The following is a 17,751-nucleotide window of genomic DNA, read 5'->3' as shown; positions in this document are numbered from 1 at the left end:
GTGATGCAGTCCGTGAGCCCGCCGACTCGAATTCATAAAGTTGACGATCGAGCAGTGTGATTCAGCTACCCCACAGCTTCGTACCTTCCTCGAGGCTCTGACTGGAATTGCCACTAATGCCCATCACCAGTACTCACCCTCTGTGCAATCGTCATGCGCTTGCAGCGGATCTTCTTGGCACGGCAAGCGTCGCACGCCACGTTCTGCTTACGGGTTGCCCCGTTGTAAAGAGGCAAGGCGCTTGGGTCCATCATGTGGTGATGAGGACGAGTGGGAGTGATCGCGGAGGGGATAGGGGAGACGGGCCGGCGTGCGGTAAACAGATAAAGGAGTGACGTCTAGCCGGGGCGGCTGGAGATGACGGGGGGGAGGGGGCAGATAGTTGAGGGGGGGGGGGCGGACGAGGTCGAGAAATATCCGCAGTCGATGTCCAAGACGTCGGCGCCGAAGTCTCAAGGGAAGAGCAAGTGGATAGCTGTGTTTGCGGTGCTGATGAGAAGAATGTTGAGGGAGTTGTGGGGGAATGGAGTGCAAGAGGAGAGACAGTGTCGAGTCATCTCGGTCTTGCCCGGGTAGTCTGCAGCGATGGAGGTGACAGCGTCGCGTCTTGAAGCGTGCGGCGCGCGATTGCTCTACTCGTCAGCAATCTTGTCACTGCTGGTCGCCGTCGTTTCATTGACTTGACCCAACGGCTCTCGCCGCTCGGATCCGAGTTCGCGTGGTTGATAGGCGGCAGCGGATCAGCTCGCTTCCCAGGTCTACCACCCAGGCGGAATCGGAGAGTAATATGAACTCCGTTAATCCACGTGGTCATTGTTGGGTTCGGTCATCCGAAATTCAACCGAACTGCAGAGCTGTTAATCGATTAATCAACCCCCATCTCCTGCGGATCTCCGTGCGGAACAATGGCAACTACTATCATGATGCATGTCTCGCACAGATCAACAACACATCTTGGTCAGTCACCCCCTCTCGATTCTCTTCTCAATCGTTTTCCTCAAGCAAGTGCGGGCGTCGAGGAATGACCTCGCGAGATCTCACTGGGATCACCGGGGATGCCGCTCAGGCCGTAGCTAGGTTGTGTGCCTCGTTGATACGAACCGAACAAGCCACCACTCGCATCGCCCTTCTCTCCATCTCTCTCCATCACCCTCATCATCATCCATCACAACCACCCTCTTCATCACATCGCCCATTCAACTAACTCTCTCAATGCCGACTCTACTCTCGTACTCTTTCAACTAACCTGTCGCCGCTATGAAAGAGAAGCCGGCCTCCATCAATCACAATGACGTAGTCACTACTCCAACCAGTCCAGCCACTCCTGTTAGCGTCGTCCAGCCAGACAACGCCAGCACTAGGACCATAACGGGCTCGACCACGCCCCGCTCATGGGAGCTCTTCCAGCAGTTTATCGAGTCTGTTCCCGTAACAACTGCAGACTTCCGCAACTTTGCGCGCTTTGCGCCCCTAGTGTCAGCCATCCTTGCACCTGTCTCAACGCTCTTCGATATCCCAGCGCTGACAGTGAGTCTGAGCACGCCTCAGGACGCGGCGCCTTAGCGTCTACGTCTGGCTTTCAGGTGCTCGTGCACATTCCGAGCCTCGCTGATCCCTGCAACACTGGTTCTACGATCATGGCGAGCCGGTCAAAGACCCAAAAGCTTGCCTCGCTCTCTCCGGCATCGGGCTCGCGTTCAACGTCGTTGGCAACGTCCTGCTTGTGCTCCGCTTTAGCTCCCCCCATCGCCGTTCCAAAGCTGTCAGGTGGGTCTTTCTCGAGAAACTCAGTTGATAAAGCTACTCGCTATACTGCTGGGTCGCAAAGACTATCATCGCGATTGTGAATATCGCCTACTTTGGCGCATGGCGTAACAAGAATCCCGATTACACGTTCGACCAAGCCTTCTGGGCGGGTGTTGTTTCGGTCATCATCGCTGGCATCATCAGCACCTGCCTGTTCCTCCACTATGTGTTCGCATACAAGCACGATCACGCTGAGAGCCCCAAGCTTCTCGTCACGGGCCGCAAGTTCATGCTCTCCATTACAGGTCTGTTCGTTCTCATTGGCTTTCAGGCGCTTGCCTTCTCCCGTCTTGAAGGGTGGAAGTACTTTGACGGCATCTACTTCTCCATGCAGACGACGCTCACGGTTGGCTATGGTGACCTCTCTCCGACGACGACATGGGGCAAAATCCTCTGCTTTCCCTTTGCCGTTCTCACCATTGCCCAGCTCGCCAATCAAGTTTCAATCATCATCGACTTCATCAAGGACCGCGCAACGACGCGCCGTGATCAGTGGCGCAAGAGATACTCGATTGCAATGCATCGCGCCGCGCTTCAGGTCAAGCCGTATGGAACCCTAATCGACGAAATCTGCCTCATCCACCAGATAGAGCTACATCAACAGAGGTGCGTGGTCCCGCTTGGCTGGCCTTAATACACGGCTAAATCCAGTCTCATTCAACTGTACGACCTTATTTGGTCCTTCAGCGGCCTAATCGTCTTCTATGTCGTCGGCGCGGCGTGCTTCAATGCCATGGAGTATTGGGGCTATGGTAATGCCATATACGCCGTTGTCATCCTGTCAACGTCGATCGGCTTTGGGGATTATGCGCCTACCTCGGCTGGCGGCCGCGTCTTCTGGGTCATATACGCGCTCATGTGTGTTCCGATTATTACGAGTTTTGCCACCAACACCGTCACTGGTATTGTAAGTCATCTGTGCGATCGGATCTGACGCGCCCAGATGTACACTATCTCGGAGCACAAGTATCAGCAAAGCGGGTTCCGGTTGGCCCGGGATGAGGACCCCGAGGCGTTCGCGCCCCACTCGCACTTCATTCTGAAGAACCATGAGAAGTGGGACGGTGCGCGGAAGCGCTACCAGGCCAAACTCGCGCTGCGTAAAAAGGCCCTGTCGCAGGGCGTCGAGCTGTCGCGACAGCAGGAGCAGCTCATCACCCGCCTTCTCCAGGATCCCACTACCCATGATGTGGTTGTCGAGGCGCTCGGCGGCGTCGACAAGACCGAGCTGGAGAAGTATCGTGACTTGATAGGAGCGGACGCTCCCGAGAACAGCAGTGAAGGCACGCGCGTCAGCGAGTCGCCGCAGCCGACGCGGACGTCTGAAGGCAACGACGGTGGAATGAAACCAGACGAATCCGTCAAACCGAAGCTCCAGATTGATACCTTCACCGATAAGGCCGGGCATACCTCGGACACGGACGATCTAATGCCTGACAAGCCTGAAGCTGGGATTGAGTTCAAACTCTGCAAGGCGCTTATCGACCGCGTCTCGCACCTCGAAGCGCAGTCTCGTCAGATGCTGGTGGACACGATGGACGAGAATCTGGCACGCACAGTGTTGCTCGCTGATCGGAACCGTAGGTGACTAGCACTCTGCCAAGCTGACATGCAGTGCAAGTCCGCGACGCTTTGCACCTCTATGACTTTGGCATTGACTTACAAGGCAATTACAGAGCGGAGGCCGAGCGAGCGTGGAAAGAAGCCGTGGCCAAGCACGGGCTCGGCGATGCGAGCACAGCAGATCAGGACGACATGCTCGCGCGTGTGAGACGATACCGCGACACATTTGCGGAGATCCTCGTGCTCAGCAGTACGCTGCTGCAGCTGCAGGGTGACGACCTGAAACGATTCGAGCGCTGGCGCACTGGCGACTTGCATCACGCCGTTAAGGTTGGCAAGGCCGTCAAGGGCGCTATCAAAGGTGTTAAGAATCGCCCGCAGTATAAGCAACACCGCAAGAAGCGTCTCCGCCATCATCGGCACAGGGAAGACCATGCCTCGGAGATCCTCTCCGAATCGGAGGCCGAGATCGAGCGCGACCTGTGCCCGCCAGGAGAAGCTGAGCCGCGGCACCATCATAGGCGGCGCCGACAAAATTCATCGTCCCCACGGCGCTCTACTACTCCTATGTCGAACGGGGAGGCGCCCAAGCCGTCCTCGCCCACTAGAACACGCGCTCCGGAAGTACACGAGGGCGAACCTGGACCACACGAGAACGCAAGGGTCGCTCTGGGATCATCCAACCCTCACGAGCCGCACCCGCACGCCGAGCACATGTGGCACACAGAGCCATGCGATGAGCCAGACGCATCCCGTTCATCGTCTCCAGAACCGACGTCAGCCCGACCCCCGCCCCGCCGTCTCACATCTACACCTGTGACGCCTCCCCCCGAGCCTCGTTCCCCCTTCTCCGCGCACCCCGCGACCTCGCCCACGACGCACTGGCGGAAGCCGGGCAAGAAGGAGAAGCGCTTCGTGGACGTCATGGCGCGCTCGGTGCTGAAAGCTGCAGACCGGGAGGCGACACAGGCGCGTGAGGGCTGGATGGACTGGCTTGCCGACAAGGCTTACGACGTAATAAGCGATGCGGGGCATCGCGTGCACGTGCGCCACCACCGGAGTGCGAGTGGCCGTATGGGCTGGACTGTACGCGGCCAATCGGAGGAGAGCGGTGGCGAGAGCGAAGGCAGAGGGCGGGACCCACGCCCGGCGGGCCAAAGTGCGGACCGTGAGCACGAGGGGAGGGACGAGCGCGAGGAGAATGAGAGTGAGAGCGAGGAGGAAAGGCCGAGGATGCGTGGCGGCGGCGAGCGCGAGCGCGCCGGTGGCGGATCCGCCGCGTGGGTCGGCGGCGCAGGCGAAGGTGGAGGGGAGGAGAGTGCGCGCGTGCGCGCCAAAGAGAAGCGGAAGCGGCGGCTGGCGCAAGAGGCGCGACGGAGCGAGCGGCGGGACCGGGAGCGGGACGTGCGCGCAGACTCGTCGGATGAGGAGCGGCAGAAGGATAGTCATGGACGGCAGCGCATGACGCTGCGCGAGCATGTCGCCGACGTCGTGCACGAGGCCAAGGAGCGGCACGCGGAGAACAAGTCCATCAAGGCTGAGCAGGCGATGCGGTACGATGCGATGCGTGCGCCGGACCCCAATACTGTGCCGCTGCGGGAGGCCGTCGAGCCGCCCGTGACTGCTTCGTCCGTCGCCTGAGATTAGCGGGTCGATGGTTGCGCGGGTCGGTTGCATGTTCGCTGCAAGACATCGGTGGTATCTGCGGTGATTGGTATATGGTTATAATCTAAACACAAGCGCCTTTCGGTTCTTGATGGCAGGACGGACACACATGTGTGCTGGGGTAGCAATGCATTCAGTTATAAGTGTACTAGTAGACGCGCCGCCCGACCGAGCCGTTCCGCAGGCCATGCCGCGCCGGGAGGTGCAGTCCCCGCAACCCTGCTGGCGCAAGGTCCTCGCTCGAACTCATGTCCATAGCCGCAATGCCGCGCGGTACGGCCGACGTGACTTGGGCCTGGGCGTTGGCGTGGCTGTGGCCGTTCAGTCCACCGGCGCCGCCGAAGCCGCCGATGCTCCCGGCCTGCGAGCCGGCGTGGCTGCCTGCATGCGACGGCGGCTGTGAGCTCTGCGACCCGGGCTGGCTGGGCCGGTGCGAGCTGACCTGGATGAGGATGGCGCATTCACGCGCAAGCTGTGCGAGGCGCGAGAGCTGCTGTCGCGTCGGCGCGCTAAACGTGTGCCGGACCATGACAGCGCGCAGCTGCTCCATGACCCGCACGACCGTCTTAATGAACCCCTGCGCGTGGTCGTGCAGCGGCCACGGTGTAGGTGCGAAGGGGTTGGCTCGCAGGCCCGCCAGCGTCTCCTTCAGCGTCGACGTCACGTGCTCGGCCGAGCCGAGGGACGCTACGAGCTCCGCGTAGTGTCGCGCTGGGATCGAGGGCGGGCGGCGCCCGTCCGTTGCGCTCAGGAGGCGCTGGCTGTTGACAGAGCCGACCGAGTCAGCTTTGGAGTGCGTATAGGGTGCGTCCGCGGCGCCGATCTCGCCGGCAACCTTCAGCCAAACGTTGAATGCAACTTCAGTCGCTAGCTCGATCTGGTCAAGCAGGTCATCGTCGAAGAGCGTAGCGCTCGCAGGTGTAGGCGGTCGCACGTCGAAGCTGAGGTTGCGTGCGCTCCGGAAGCTGCTACCTGAGAGCGTGGGAGCGTGCCGACTTGGAGGCATGGGCGGCTCAGGCTCGGCGTGCAGCGGGAACGGAGGAACATCGGCGCCCTCTCCTTCTGCGCCCTCGAAGATCCGGCCCATATCTGGGCCAGGCCACTCGTGGCGCTGGCTCACAGGTGAGCCCATAAGCATGCCCTTCTCGACGTCCTGGGCGGAGAAAGAACCAGCATGTCGACGAGACTTGGATCGTGGGCTTGTGCCGACTGGCGGCATTGCGGTCGGTGCGAGGGTGGCGCGCGCAGGTGTGCGTTCCCCTTGCTCGAGGATGGGAGAAATCGGGGTGCGGCCCGTCATGCTGCTTGATTGGGACATGGGCGGGGCAAGGCGCAGCGGCGCCGTCTCTGGGTGCAGAACTGGCCTCATCTCGGCGAGGAGGGGCAACATAGTACGCCACGCGTGCGCAATCTCACTCATGCCACCGTAGATGGATAGCAGTAAGGAGCGTGTATAGCGCACATCAGCGTCGCGGAATGCCGGGGTCTGCATTCGCAGCACGGCAACCAGCTTGCCAAACACCTTGATTGTCTCCTTGGCGCTCTCAACAACAGCTCGGATCGCACTGGCAGGTGGCGCGACGCGACGCGACATTGAGTCGAACCGGTCGAGCGCATTGATCAGATGCGCGACGTACTCACCCGCTGGCTGCATGTAGCGAGCGAAGGTCGCCGCAACGTGATCCGGCACAGCAAAGTTCAAGTACTGACGAAGAGCTGTGTGTGTTTGCGTGAGCGCGAAGAGGATGCCGCGAATCGAGTCGACAAACATCAGCATCGCAGGCGAAACTTGCTTCGAGATCGTCGAGGGCGGCAGGGTGGAGAGCCGACGGAAGTACGAGTTGCGCGACTCGTCAACGGTCGGCGCATCCTGGCTGTCCCGCCGGTCGCCCATGTTGGGAGGCGGAGGCCGTTTTGGCATCACATCCATCGGCAGTTTCGAGGACATGGGCCGTAGCGGAGATTTGGCGTCCTCGAATGGTCGCTGCAGCTTGCTCTGCCAGCGCTGCTGACCTATCCCTAAACCCAGAGGACGTAGCTCATCCGTTGCCTCTCCTCTCCTCTCCTCGATGATTTTGGCGTGGCTCTGCCGCAGGTCGGGCAACGACTTCTTTGCGGTGAGCGTGCCGCTATGCCGTTGTGTCGCGGTGTAGCTCGCGCCGCGATTGTGTCCGTTGGGAAGGACGGGCGGGGGGTGGGGGAATTGGACTTGTGGGCCCGAGGCAGATGACGAGGTGGACGCGGAGACCGGCGGGGTGACAGATGAGGAGGACGTGGAGCGGTCGTGTCGGAATGGGTGTGAGGGTAAAGACAATGAAGAAGGAGCGGTTGGGATGAGACTGTCGCTGGAGCTGGGAGCACCAACCCTCTGTCCCAACCCCGTTTCGGGTGACGAGAAAGAGTGCGGGGATGCACGGTCCTCTTCGTTGGCAGTTGGGACCCAAGGCTTCATTGTCACCTGAGAAGACGTCGACGCTTCCGAAGCCGGTGGCTGGCTGTCGATCGCGAGCTCGGGATTCCCCATCGGCACGCTGCGATCAGCGGGGCACTCTCAGAACAACTCACTCGTCGCCAGGCAACAAGGTACTATCAGTGGCTTGATCCTCATCTGGAACACCCTTGATGGTGGCGTCCTCCGCGTAGGCCTGTCCAGCGAGCTGTTCGGCCGCCTCCACCTCCGCTGTCCTGGCTATCTCATCCCGAAGATACCGCCGCAGCGCCTCGATCCATGGTTTAAGATCCTCCTCGCTGCGTTGTGCAGCCACACTCTTGCTCTCCCTCTCCCCGCCTTCGCTTGTGAATGGCGGCACCTCGATGTCAATGAGCGGTCCAAGGATCTCCCGCGGCGGCCATACGAGAGGATTGTGGTCGACTTTGAACACCTTGAGGGCCAAGAAGCCGGCTAGGTATGTTGGCAGCGCAGACAGCTTGTTATGCGAGAGCGACAGGACTTTGAGGTGCGCTAACCGGCCAGGTCGAACAGGCATTGAGCTGATTTGATTCTTAGAGAGGTCCAAAATCTCAAGCGAGGCGAGATCAAGCAGTGGTGCCGGAACGGCTGTCAGCTCGTTGCCTTTGAGGTTCAAGTATCGCAATCTGTTGAGCTTAGAGAAGGAGGCGACGAGCGAGTTGTCGCGCAACGCATTGTAACTCAGCGCGAGGCGCCAAACGCCACGCTTGTCGCGCCCTGTTTGTGTGCGCAGAAAGTCAACCATGTCGGCATCGATGCGGTCCAACTTGCGGTCTCTGCTGATGTCAAGTGTGTCACCGTTATCCTTTGAATGCTCGAGAGCGCGACGACACAGCTGGAGAGACTTCGAGCTGGAGCCGAGCTCGGAGCTGATGCTTGGCATTGAGGGCGACCGCGGCGCCCCGGGCGATCGGAGAGGTCCGCGCGGAGGTCGTGGAGGAGGAGTGACAACATTGCTGCGGTCCGGTACGGTTTGTGGTGGGTTGGCAGGTGTATGGGGCGTGGTAGGCTGAGGAGCGCTGGGCTGGGAGCTCTGGGGAGACAACGGCTGCGTGGAGAAAGGAAGTTGAGCAGCAAGGGAGGGATGGGGGGAAGCATGAACGGGGGAGGGGATCGGTAAGCTGGCGTTGCGGTCAGGAGGCCGTTCACTCAGTGGAACGGGGTGCGTAGCGAGCCGTTCCGGATACCGGTCCATGTACCGATCGGACGCAGGCATAGCGGGCATGGGCTCGGGCGTGCTCCGCTCGCGATTGGGGTCGCGATTTGGATGAGGTGTCTGCAGCAGGTCAAACACAGCAGGGGAGAGGCGGCCATTCGGACTCAACCGACCCGAGATGTTCGAGTTGGATCGCAGACGGCCAGATGGAGGTGGAAGGGTGACGGGCAGAGAGGGAATCGAGGTGGAGCTCGAGAGCGCCGGAGCGGCGCTGGTGCGTGCCATCAGCAAGGGGTACTGGAGTGGTCGTGTGGCGGGTGGAGAGCGGCTACGCTCTGTGCGATGCGCGCATGCCCAGGATGAGATTTGAGTGGGAGTCGACTTGACAATGATACAGCTGGGAAGAAGTTGTCGCCGAATTGCGGTAAGATGTCAGAAACAATCCCAGTCGACACTGGGAATCAAGACACCAGAGCGTAGTGGAACCGGAGCAGATCGATGTGGAGACGAGTCGCGGCGGCCGGCGCCGATCGACTCGAGGTGGGTACCGGACCCTTGGCGAAGCTGCGAGGCTGGACTGGAAACAGGCGTGTGGCGAGGTGAGATGGAGAATGTGATGGAAAGATGGAGAGATGGAGGGATGGAGAGGAGGGAGGATGCGATGATGAGGTGAGAGGGAGCGAGGCAGTGAAGGCAAGGTGGGTGAGATTTCCGGCAAGGATGGCGAGGACATTGCCTGCTCAGCGAGCCAGCCCAGGTGGGTGGCGCAAAGTGGGGGGCCTACTTAACTGGGTCGACTGATGGCATGATGGTGCCCTGTGCGTGTGCGTTAGAGGAGACCCACCCACCCACAATCTTTCTCAAAGATCAACGACGCTTCCCGTTGCAGCCACTCTCCTCACAAAATCACAAGTGAACATGACCCGCAATGCAGAATGCAGGACTCACAACGCCACCCGCGGTCATGTAACGACTGCCGCTCAACTCGTGATGCCACTGCTTATGTCATGTGTCACGCCGCGTCTGTATCTCCTTTCGCCATTCCACGCCTTTCGTGCCATCATTCATCCAACGTGCCCCCGGATTAGTATCTCATCTCAAAACACACACCATGCAATGTCATGACTGTCATGGCCCCACAATAATCGGCCAGATCTATGCTGTACATGTCTACTTCTCTAGCCCCGCCACCATAGCGCGCGAAAGGTTGCGCGCCAGGGCTAGACGCACCACCTCGAGCTTCTCACGCGCCTGCGCCTCACTCTTCTCCGCACTCCTTGCCTTCATCGCGCCATTCACCAGTCCCTGGCTTTTAGTGTCCTCGGTGCGCTCCAGGTACCGGCACAGCATGTGGAGGCAGTCATGCGAGGCGAAGTCGGCCGCAGCTAGAATATCCTGCAGCGTCCGCATGAGCTCGAACGTTCCCGCAGGACCTAGGTGAATTTCCTCGTCCTCGAGCAGCTCTACGCTTTCCGCAAGCAGAACAGCCACAAAGGCGACAGGGGTTGTCGGGCTGTCGATCAGGCTCACCAGGCGGGTTGCCGCCCTGTTGCGAGTGCCCTCGGCCATGAACAGCAGGTAGTCACGGAACTCCGACAAGAAGATCAGTCGCTGCGCGTAAAGCGCATGCGGGCTGACACCCTCCTCCTCGTTGAACTCGTCCTCCAAAAGCATGGGCGCCTCGCTCAGAAGATTCGCAGGAAGCGAGTTGACCTGCTTGAGATACTCGTCTGCGCCGTGCTCGATGTAGGTGGAGATAATCTTCTCGGCGATGCAAGAGAGCATTTCGATGTCACGAGCTTGTGTCGCGAGCGAGGCTGCGCGACCATATTCCCCGCGACGCATGAAGGTGCCCGCCAAGATGGTGCAGATCTCGCGCCACTCCTCATGCAGATTTAGGCTCATGCACGTGTTCTGCAGATCGAAGAAGTGTTTCATTTCGCGGTCCTCGGTTTCATCGTCGTCGTCCTCCGCCTCGACGTCCATTGTCGTTCCCTCTTTGTCCTTGTCAGATGCGGAGTCAAACGGCAAAGCGACGCGGAGGATATACTCGCGCAGACGGCTGCGGCCTTCCTCGGCGGCCGTGGCAAGGTATTCGGCGACGACACGCCACAGCTTCCACTGGCTCGGGCTGTCCATAATGCTGTCGGCGTATGCGAGGAGAAGGTAGTCGCGAGTTGACAGCTCAAACTCGTCGTCATCAGGCACCATGCCAAGCTTGTCGAATACATCTGCAAGATGCGCCGCCAGCCAGGTGTCGATGTTCTGTGATGTGCGAAGGGCAGCTGCTACTCCCTTTGGCCCAAGGCAAATGTTGGAAAGGACGACGTCCTCCTCGATGGTAGTGTCGATCGGGATCTCGTCAAGAACTTTGGTCACAACGTCGCTGAATGTCAGAGCCACAATCTGTGTCTACACTTACGGAAGGTCATCACGTCTAAGCCACACTTCGACGAGAAGCCCCCACGCCCCGATGGCTTCGCGCCAGTCATTCGCTTCGGCTAGAACCCTATCCGGTTTGCCCTCCATGAGCTCCACCAAGCTTTTGATGTTCTCCTCCCACCCACTCCACTCCCGGCTCGCGTCTGCGCCCAGCCAGTTCGAGCGGTTCCGTCCACCGGTTATGGAGTCCACGTCAGAGCGGAGGCGGACGAGCCACTTCTTGTGCTCAGAGAGGTAGATGTGATCTTCCCGGTAGTTTTCAGATCGGGGGAATGACGACGCGTACTGCGACAAGGTAGCACCCAATTTGACTATTGGGGGGTGCGGATGATCCGACAGTGTGTTGAGGAATTGAGCAACCGTGGAAAAGAGGCCGCGAAGGACGCAGCGGTTGAGGAAAGGCCAGAACATGGGGTTATCCCATGGATGTGGCGTCCCCATGATCTCATTTCCATCGTCGTTGATAGCAGCCGGGGAGGACTCATTGACCCAGTCGAGCAGCTCCTCTCCCAGCAAAGTCTGCCCACGACCATCCGCCGGAAGGTAGAGAATGCGCATAAGGTTGAGTATTCCGTGCATCGCGCTGAATGTGAACTTGATGTCGTCCTGGCTGTTAGTACAATATTAATCACGAGTAACACACCGCAACGTCAACGGAACAACGGATTCGATCAATATCTTGTAGGTACATTTCGACGATTTTGCGCATGTGCACGATAGTCTCGGCTCTGGGAGGGCCTACGACACCGTCAAGTGCGACAAGATGCCCATCGGTGTCCCAAACGCCAGAGGCGGCATCTGGTTCGGGCAATCTTATCGCCGAGGCAATAATCTGCTGCAAGTTGGTGAACACGGTGCACGTTGACGAGTAGAAGTCTTCCAGTGCGGGAGGGAAGGTGTTGATCGCCGAAATGTACAGCATGTTGTCCGCGAGCGAGAGCTCCTTGTCCAACAGCGTCGCAGGGTCATCGGGCTTCTTGGAAGGCTAACGTTGGCTGGAGTCTGTCACTGGGCGCTTACCTGCTTAGCAATCCAGGCAGCTACGCCGCCGCCGACTGGTGCAGCGGCGGCCAGAAGCGTTCGCCCACTGGCCTTCCACTTGGCTTTGTCCTGTCTTGTGAAGGCTGGTGGGTCGAGGTGCTCCTCGTAAACATAGGCCTCATCATCATCAAAGGTGTCCATTGCAACATCGGTGGCAGAGGCGGACATTGACGATGGGGGAAGAAAGGTGTTGGCGAGAGGAGTAGGGTTCTTGGGGACGGAGTCGGAGAACGAGAACCCTTTGTTGGTAGATGTTGAAGGGGAGGAGAAGGAGAATGGGGAGCCCGTCCCGAACGCCGACATTGCGGAGAAAGCTGTCAAGGCAAAGGGAGCGGAGAACGACGGCGAGCAACAAGACTGAGGGGGCGCAGGAGTGGGGGATGGGAGAGAGAGAGTCAAACGGTTGGTTGATTGATTGAGTCGAGTGTGATCATCATGTTGTTGGTGCGGGGTACGTCAGAAATCCCAGGTGCCACACGCCTCTGGCCCCGAATTTCCGACTGGGTGGCCACTTCTGGTCACTGTCACCTCCATTCACTCCAACCATAATAATCGACTGTCAACATCATCTCCCTTTCGACAACGCTCTCTTTCTCTCTTCCACGACAGCCAGAACCTTTAGAGCGACAGGCTGGCCAAATCTGCGCCGTCTGGCATCGGCTCCCAGAAAATCCACGGTCTCACTTCTCACACCAACCTCCACCTTGGTGCAAGCATGTCCGACCGAGAGCAAGCAGCGTCGTCTGAGGGCGAGGGCGAGGCTATTCGTCCGTATGGCGAACCAGACCCAGATCTCGACTCCTCCGACGAGTCTGAAGAGGACGATCCCGAGGAGGCCCGCCGCATTGCTGAGGGTTTCATCGTTGATGGGGATGATGACGATGACGACGATGCGGACGAGGACAACGAAGAGGAGCAGCGCCGTCGCCGGCGCGAGAAGCGCAAGCGCAAGCGTCGCAGAGAGCGCGAGAGGCAGCGGCGCGAGGAAGAGGAGCTGTCCGAGGACGACCTGGAGCTCTTGAACGAGAATGCAGGTGTCGGACCATCGCGCCCGTTGAAGCGTCTACGCAGGCGGTCGGGGTCAGACGAAGGCGATTCGCGTCTCCAGGGTATGTTTGACGACGACGAGGAGCGCATGGCCGACGACGACGACGACCTCGCCGATTTCATTGAGGAGGACGAGGACGAAGAACAGGCGCGTAACGAGACCGAAGAGCAACGACGGGAACGAAAGCGCGAGGAGAAACAGCGTCGGCTCGACGCCGCTCGCGCGCGTCCAGAGCTCGCTGGCGTCGACAAGGAGTAAGTTCATCCGTGGAGAGTGTAAACTGACGCCAGCTCATGGGACGAGATCTTCGATGTGTTCGGCGATGGGCATGACTATGACTGGGCGTTGGAGGGCGAGGAGGGCATGGAGTTTGAGGATGAGGACGAAGGGAAAAAGGACCTCCGCCTTGAGGATGTGTTCGATCCCGCCGAGATCAAGGAGCGCCGTCTGCAAGATGAGGACCGCGCCATCGCGCAGGTGGATCGGCCTGAGCGTCATCAACTCGTCAACTCGACGCTCTCCGACAACCCTATCCTCGTCCCCGACACACTTTACCCTCCTCCAGAGGTTGCTGCAGGCTGGGCGCACAACCGCATTGGCACACGCACGCAGTACCTCTTCTGCGGAAATACTGATTTCCTTTGGCCTGAGCCGTCAGTGCAGGACCCGAATCCGGAGCCTGCGCAACCTCGTCTCGACCTTCAGGAGGACTTCATCAAAGCGGTGGCAAGCGCGCTCAACATGATGTTCGTGCAGAATCTTGAAGTGCCATATCTGTGGCACTACAAGCGTGACGCGTTCAGCGTGCTCGAAAACCAGGGCCAGACGTCAGTGCAGTTCCTCGACCGCGATGACCTGTGGACCCTGTATGGACTCGGCATCAAGTTCCGCGCCATCTGGCAGCGTTGTGAGCAGGTCACCGCGATGTGGAACAAGGTTCGCGCACGCCGACCAGACGTTGAAGACAAGTACCTCACCGAAACACTGCTTCCCTCTGTCTGCAACTTGTCGATCGAGGCCGCGGCCGAGGGCGCAGACTGGCTTGCATACCACTACGCGGACGACATCCGGGCTATCAAGGAGGACGAGGCGATCGAGGAGGGCAGCGGCAAGCGCTTGCCAGAGCGCAACCGCGACAGTGAGATGCGCAAAGGGCCGATCATGCAGCTCGTTAAGGCGTTTGGCATTAACGTTCCCGAAATCGCGACAGCCTTCAATGTCATCGGTGGTGATCCCATTGCGCCGCCTCCCACTCCGGACAAGATGCCCGACGATCTTGCTGAGGAATTCTGTGGCGAGGGGACGCCATACCATATTGCCGCTGACGCCCTTAACGCGGCCAAACGCATCATTGCGGCTGAACTCTCCCGCGATCCATCCATTCGTCAACAGTCGCGCGAGTTTGTTGAGGCGTGTTCCCTCGTGTCGACGACGCCGACTGATCGTGGCATGTCCGTCATCGACCAGTACCACGCATACTACACCTTCAAGTTTTTGACGAACAAGCCTGTGGAGCTGTTTAAAAACACACCTCAATTCCTGCACATCCTGAAAGCTGAGGAGGAGGGGTTACTCAAGATTGAGTTCTCGCTCCAGCCCGAGGGATTTGCCAGCTATGTCGACGCGCTTAAGCGCTGCGTCCAATCACAAGACTATAGTGAGGTCGCGCAGTCGTGGAACGGACACCGCGAGGAGATCATCGACCAAGTCGTCAAGAAGGGTTACATCCCTGCAGCCCAGCGCTGGCTGAAAGAACACATGCGCACCCAGGCCGAGGAGTTTGTTGCCGAGCGCTGCCGCGAGGAGCTTGAGTTCCGCGTAAACATGCGCCCGTACGCTACGCGCGACATGGCCGTGGGCGAGACCCCGACTGTCCTCGCCATCACCGTCGGTCAAGGCACGGTGCACGACGCCGTGGTGGCCGTCACTGTAGATCCCGAGGGTGCCATTCGCTCGCCGCGCAAATTCGACAATCTGCGTGACGCAGGCCCACGCTCAGCATTCATTGAGCTGGTCGAGAAGAGACAGCCGAAGGTGGTTGTTATTGGCGGTCTCTCAGTCCAGACCGGACGGCTACGCGACGACGCTCTGTCGGCTCTCAAGGAATTGGCCATGCGTGACTTGCCTGACGGCGTGCGCCAGCCTGTTTCCGAAAACTTCGACACGCATGAGGATTTCCAGGACGCCATGGCCGACTTTGAGGCGCATCTCCAGCGTTTCATGAAGCCCCTCATCTTCGTCAACGACGCAACGGCGAGGCTGTACATGAACTCGGAAGCTGCTGCGAAGGAGCACCCCGAGCTGCCACCCAACGGTCGCTATGCTCTTGGCCTCGCGCGGTACGCCCAGAATCCTCTGAACGCGTACTGCCGTCTCGGCCGCCGCATTGCCGATGTCACGTACATTGAGCACCACCAAAAGCTCGTCTCGACGGAGCGTCTTCTGACCCACCTTGAGCGAGGTCTGGTAAACTCGGTGAGCGCCGCTTGCCTGGAGGTCAACAGCGCCGTGCTCGACCCCTATACCCGCCACATGGTGCCGTTTGTGGCAGGACTTGGACCGCGCAAGGCCGACGTCCTCTCCAACGCCATTAACAAGCACGGGCCGCTTTTGAACCGAATGCAGCTGTCCGAGTACGGCACTTTCGGTCCGACCATTTTCGAGAATGTTGCAGGGTTCCTGTGCATCGACAATGACGTGAACGATTTCCGACTCGACAAGGATGACAGCCCGAGCGAGCAGGCTGAGCCCTTGGACATGACCCGCATCCACCCTGAGGACTACGAGTTCGCGCAGAAAATGTGCCAGGACGCGCTTGACCTCGACGCCGAGGACGTGGCCGACCAACACAAGTCACAGGTCGTCGTGCAGCTCATGCAGGACGCGGACCGTGAGCGGAAGCTGCAGGAGCTCAACCTTGATGACTTCGCATTCAACCTTCAGCGCCAGGGAGAAGGCAACAAGCGGCACACGCTCGGGGCCATCGTTTCGGAACTTATTGCGTGGCGCCAGGACCGCCGGCCCATGTTCTACGTCCCCAATGACTGGGAAGTGTTAACGATGCTCACTGGCGAGACGGAGCGAACGATCGGCCCCGGCTTGCGTGTAACCGCCACTGTCCGCCGCGCACTCTCGGGACGCGCATTCTGCCAGCTCGAGACGGGCCTTGACGCCGTTCTTGAACGCGAGTACGTCTCCGACGACCCGATCAACTCTGTCGACGAGGTGCTCAGCCGCGGCCAGGCAATCACGGCTGTCATCCTTGAGCCCAATCCGGGGCGCTTCCAGGTGCGCATTTCTACGCGTCAGTCGGACCTGGTGCAGAGCCAGCCGTTCGTGCAGCCTTTCCGCAACGAGGAGTACAACGACACCTCGCGGCAGCAGATGGCAGAGGAGGCCGCCTCGCAGAAGAGAGCGCGCAAGGCTGGGTCAGTCAAGCGAGTAGTCAACCACCCCAACTGGCACGTCATGAACTCCGGACAGGCGGAGCAATTCCTCGCTGGCCAGACGCGAGGCGACGTCGTCATCCGTCCCTCGTCGAAGGGCCCAGACCACCTTGCAGTCACTTGGAAGGTTGACGAGGACGTGTATCAGCACATTGGTAAGCTGGACATTTGTCGACAGAGCTGACGACAGATGTGCAGGAGATCGACAAGCCGCATGAGCATGCTCTTGGCCGCATTCTCCGGATTGGGGGAAAGTACACATACTCGGATCTCGACGACCTGATCATCAACCATGTGAAGGCGATCGCGCGCAAGTTTGACGAGATGGTCGTCAACGACAAATACAAGCCTGAGGACGAGCTGGAGGGCTTCCTCAAGAACTACGTGCAGGCGCACCCGGGCCGTTCGAACTATGGTTTCTCGATTGACTCAGACCGGCCGGGTTACCTCAAACTCGCTTTCCTTAACAAGAGCACCAAGGACGGCGGTGTGATCCAGACCTGGCCCGTCAAGGTGCTGCCAGGCGCGTATCAGCTGAACAGCGCCGAGGTGCCGGGTGTCACGGAGCTCTGCAACGCCTTCAAGGCGCAGTACTCGAGCCGGCTGAGCGACCAGGGACAGGGCGGCAAGACGCCGGGTATCCGCGCGGGCGGGCGCACGCCAGGCGGTCGGACACCGGGTATGCGTGGCGCCGCGACACCGTACGGCCAGCAGGGCGGGCGCACGCCGGGATACGGCCAGGCGCCAGTGCAAGGCGCTGTGCCAGGTGGCAGAACGCCAGGCTATGGTGCACCCGGCTTTGGAGGTCGGACACCGATGCAGCGCCCTCCTCCAGGAGGTATTAGTGCATCAGGCGCTCCAGGCGGGCCCGGTGGGCCAGGAGGACCGGGAGGGCCGGGAGGGCCAGGCGGACCAGGCGGACCAGGTGGACCACCCAACTTCGGCGGTTACCCTCCGCCTCCGCCACCATCGCACTTCAGCCAGTGGGGCGGGCCGCCTCCCCCGCCTCCTGCGGCGGGTGGCGCGGGAATGAACCCCGAGCGAGCGGCCATGATTGCGCGCAACGGAGGGTATTAGTGTATTCGTAGCCCGTGGAGTAACATATAGCCTGACC

General features: G+C 60.0%; 4 protein-coding genes across 4 annotated transcripts; 2 read left to right on the top strand and 2 right to left on the bottom strand.

Annotated features, from left to right (window-relative positions):
* Positions 1-1,257: 1,257 nt before the first annotated feature.
* Positions 1,258-5,010, top strand: COLE_04224 (uncharacterized protein; the record flags this gene model as incomplete). The annotated part of the gene is made up of 6 exons (XM_018427285.2): positions 1,258-1,527; positions 1,619-1,767; positions 1,801-2,412; positions 2,458-2,713; positions 2,750-3,386; positions 3,422-5,010. The coding sequence occupies 6 exons, from the start codon at positions 1,258-1,260 to the stop codon at positions 5,008-5,010; spliced, it is 3,513 nt and encodes a 1,170-aa protein (XP_018282777.1).
* A 172-nt stretch (positions 5,011-5,182) lies between these two features.
* On the bottom strand, positions 5,183-8,945 carry COLE_04223 (uncharacterized protein; the record flags this gene model as incomplete). Its single annotated transcript, XM_018421784.2, has 2 exons — positions 5,183-7,565; positions 7,600-8,945. 2 exons carry the CDS (start codon positions 8,943-8,945, stop codon positions 5,183-5,185), a joined length of 3,729 nt encoding a protein of 1,242 aa, XP_018282776.1.
* An 885-nt stretch (positions 8,946-9,830) lies between these two features.
* On the bottom strand, positions 9,831-12,446 carry COLE_04222 (uncharacterized protein; the record flags this gene model as incomplete). Its single annotated transcript, XM_018421783.2, has 4 exons — positions 9,831-11,046; positions 11,083-11,708; positions 11,746-12,087; positions 12,123-12,446. The coding sequence occupies 4 exons, from the start codon at positions 12,444-12,446 to the stop codon at positions 9,831-9,833; spliced, it is 2,508 nt and encodes an 835-aa protein (XP_018282775.1).
* Positions 12,447-12,858: 412 nt separating this feature from the next.
* Positions 12,859-17,714, top strand: COLE_04221 (uncharacterized protein; the record flags this gene model as incomplete). The annotated part of the gene is made up of 3 exons (XM_018427284.2): positions 12,859-13,445; positions 13,482-16,792; positions 16,828-17,714. 3 exons carry the CDS (start codon positions 12,859-12,861, stop codon positions 17,712-17,714), a joined length of 4,785 nt encoding a protein of 1,594 aa, XP_018282774.1.
* Positions 17,715-17,751: the final 37 nt, after the last annotated feature.

The sequence above is a fragment of the Cutaneotrichosporon oleaginosum genome, assembly GCF_008065305.1.
Source record: "Cutaneotrichosporon oleaginosum strain ATCC 20508 chromosome Unknown ATCC20508_contig03, whole genome shotgun sequence".
NCBI lineage: Eukaryota > Fungi > Basidiomycota > Tremellomycetes > Trichosporonales > Trichosporonaceae > Cutaneotrichosporon > Cutaneotrichosporon oleaginosum.
The sequence above is the reverse complement of the archived record's forward strand: the minus strand, read 5'-3'. Positions and strand labels throughout refer to the sequence as shown.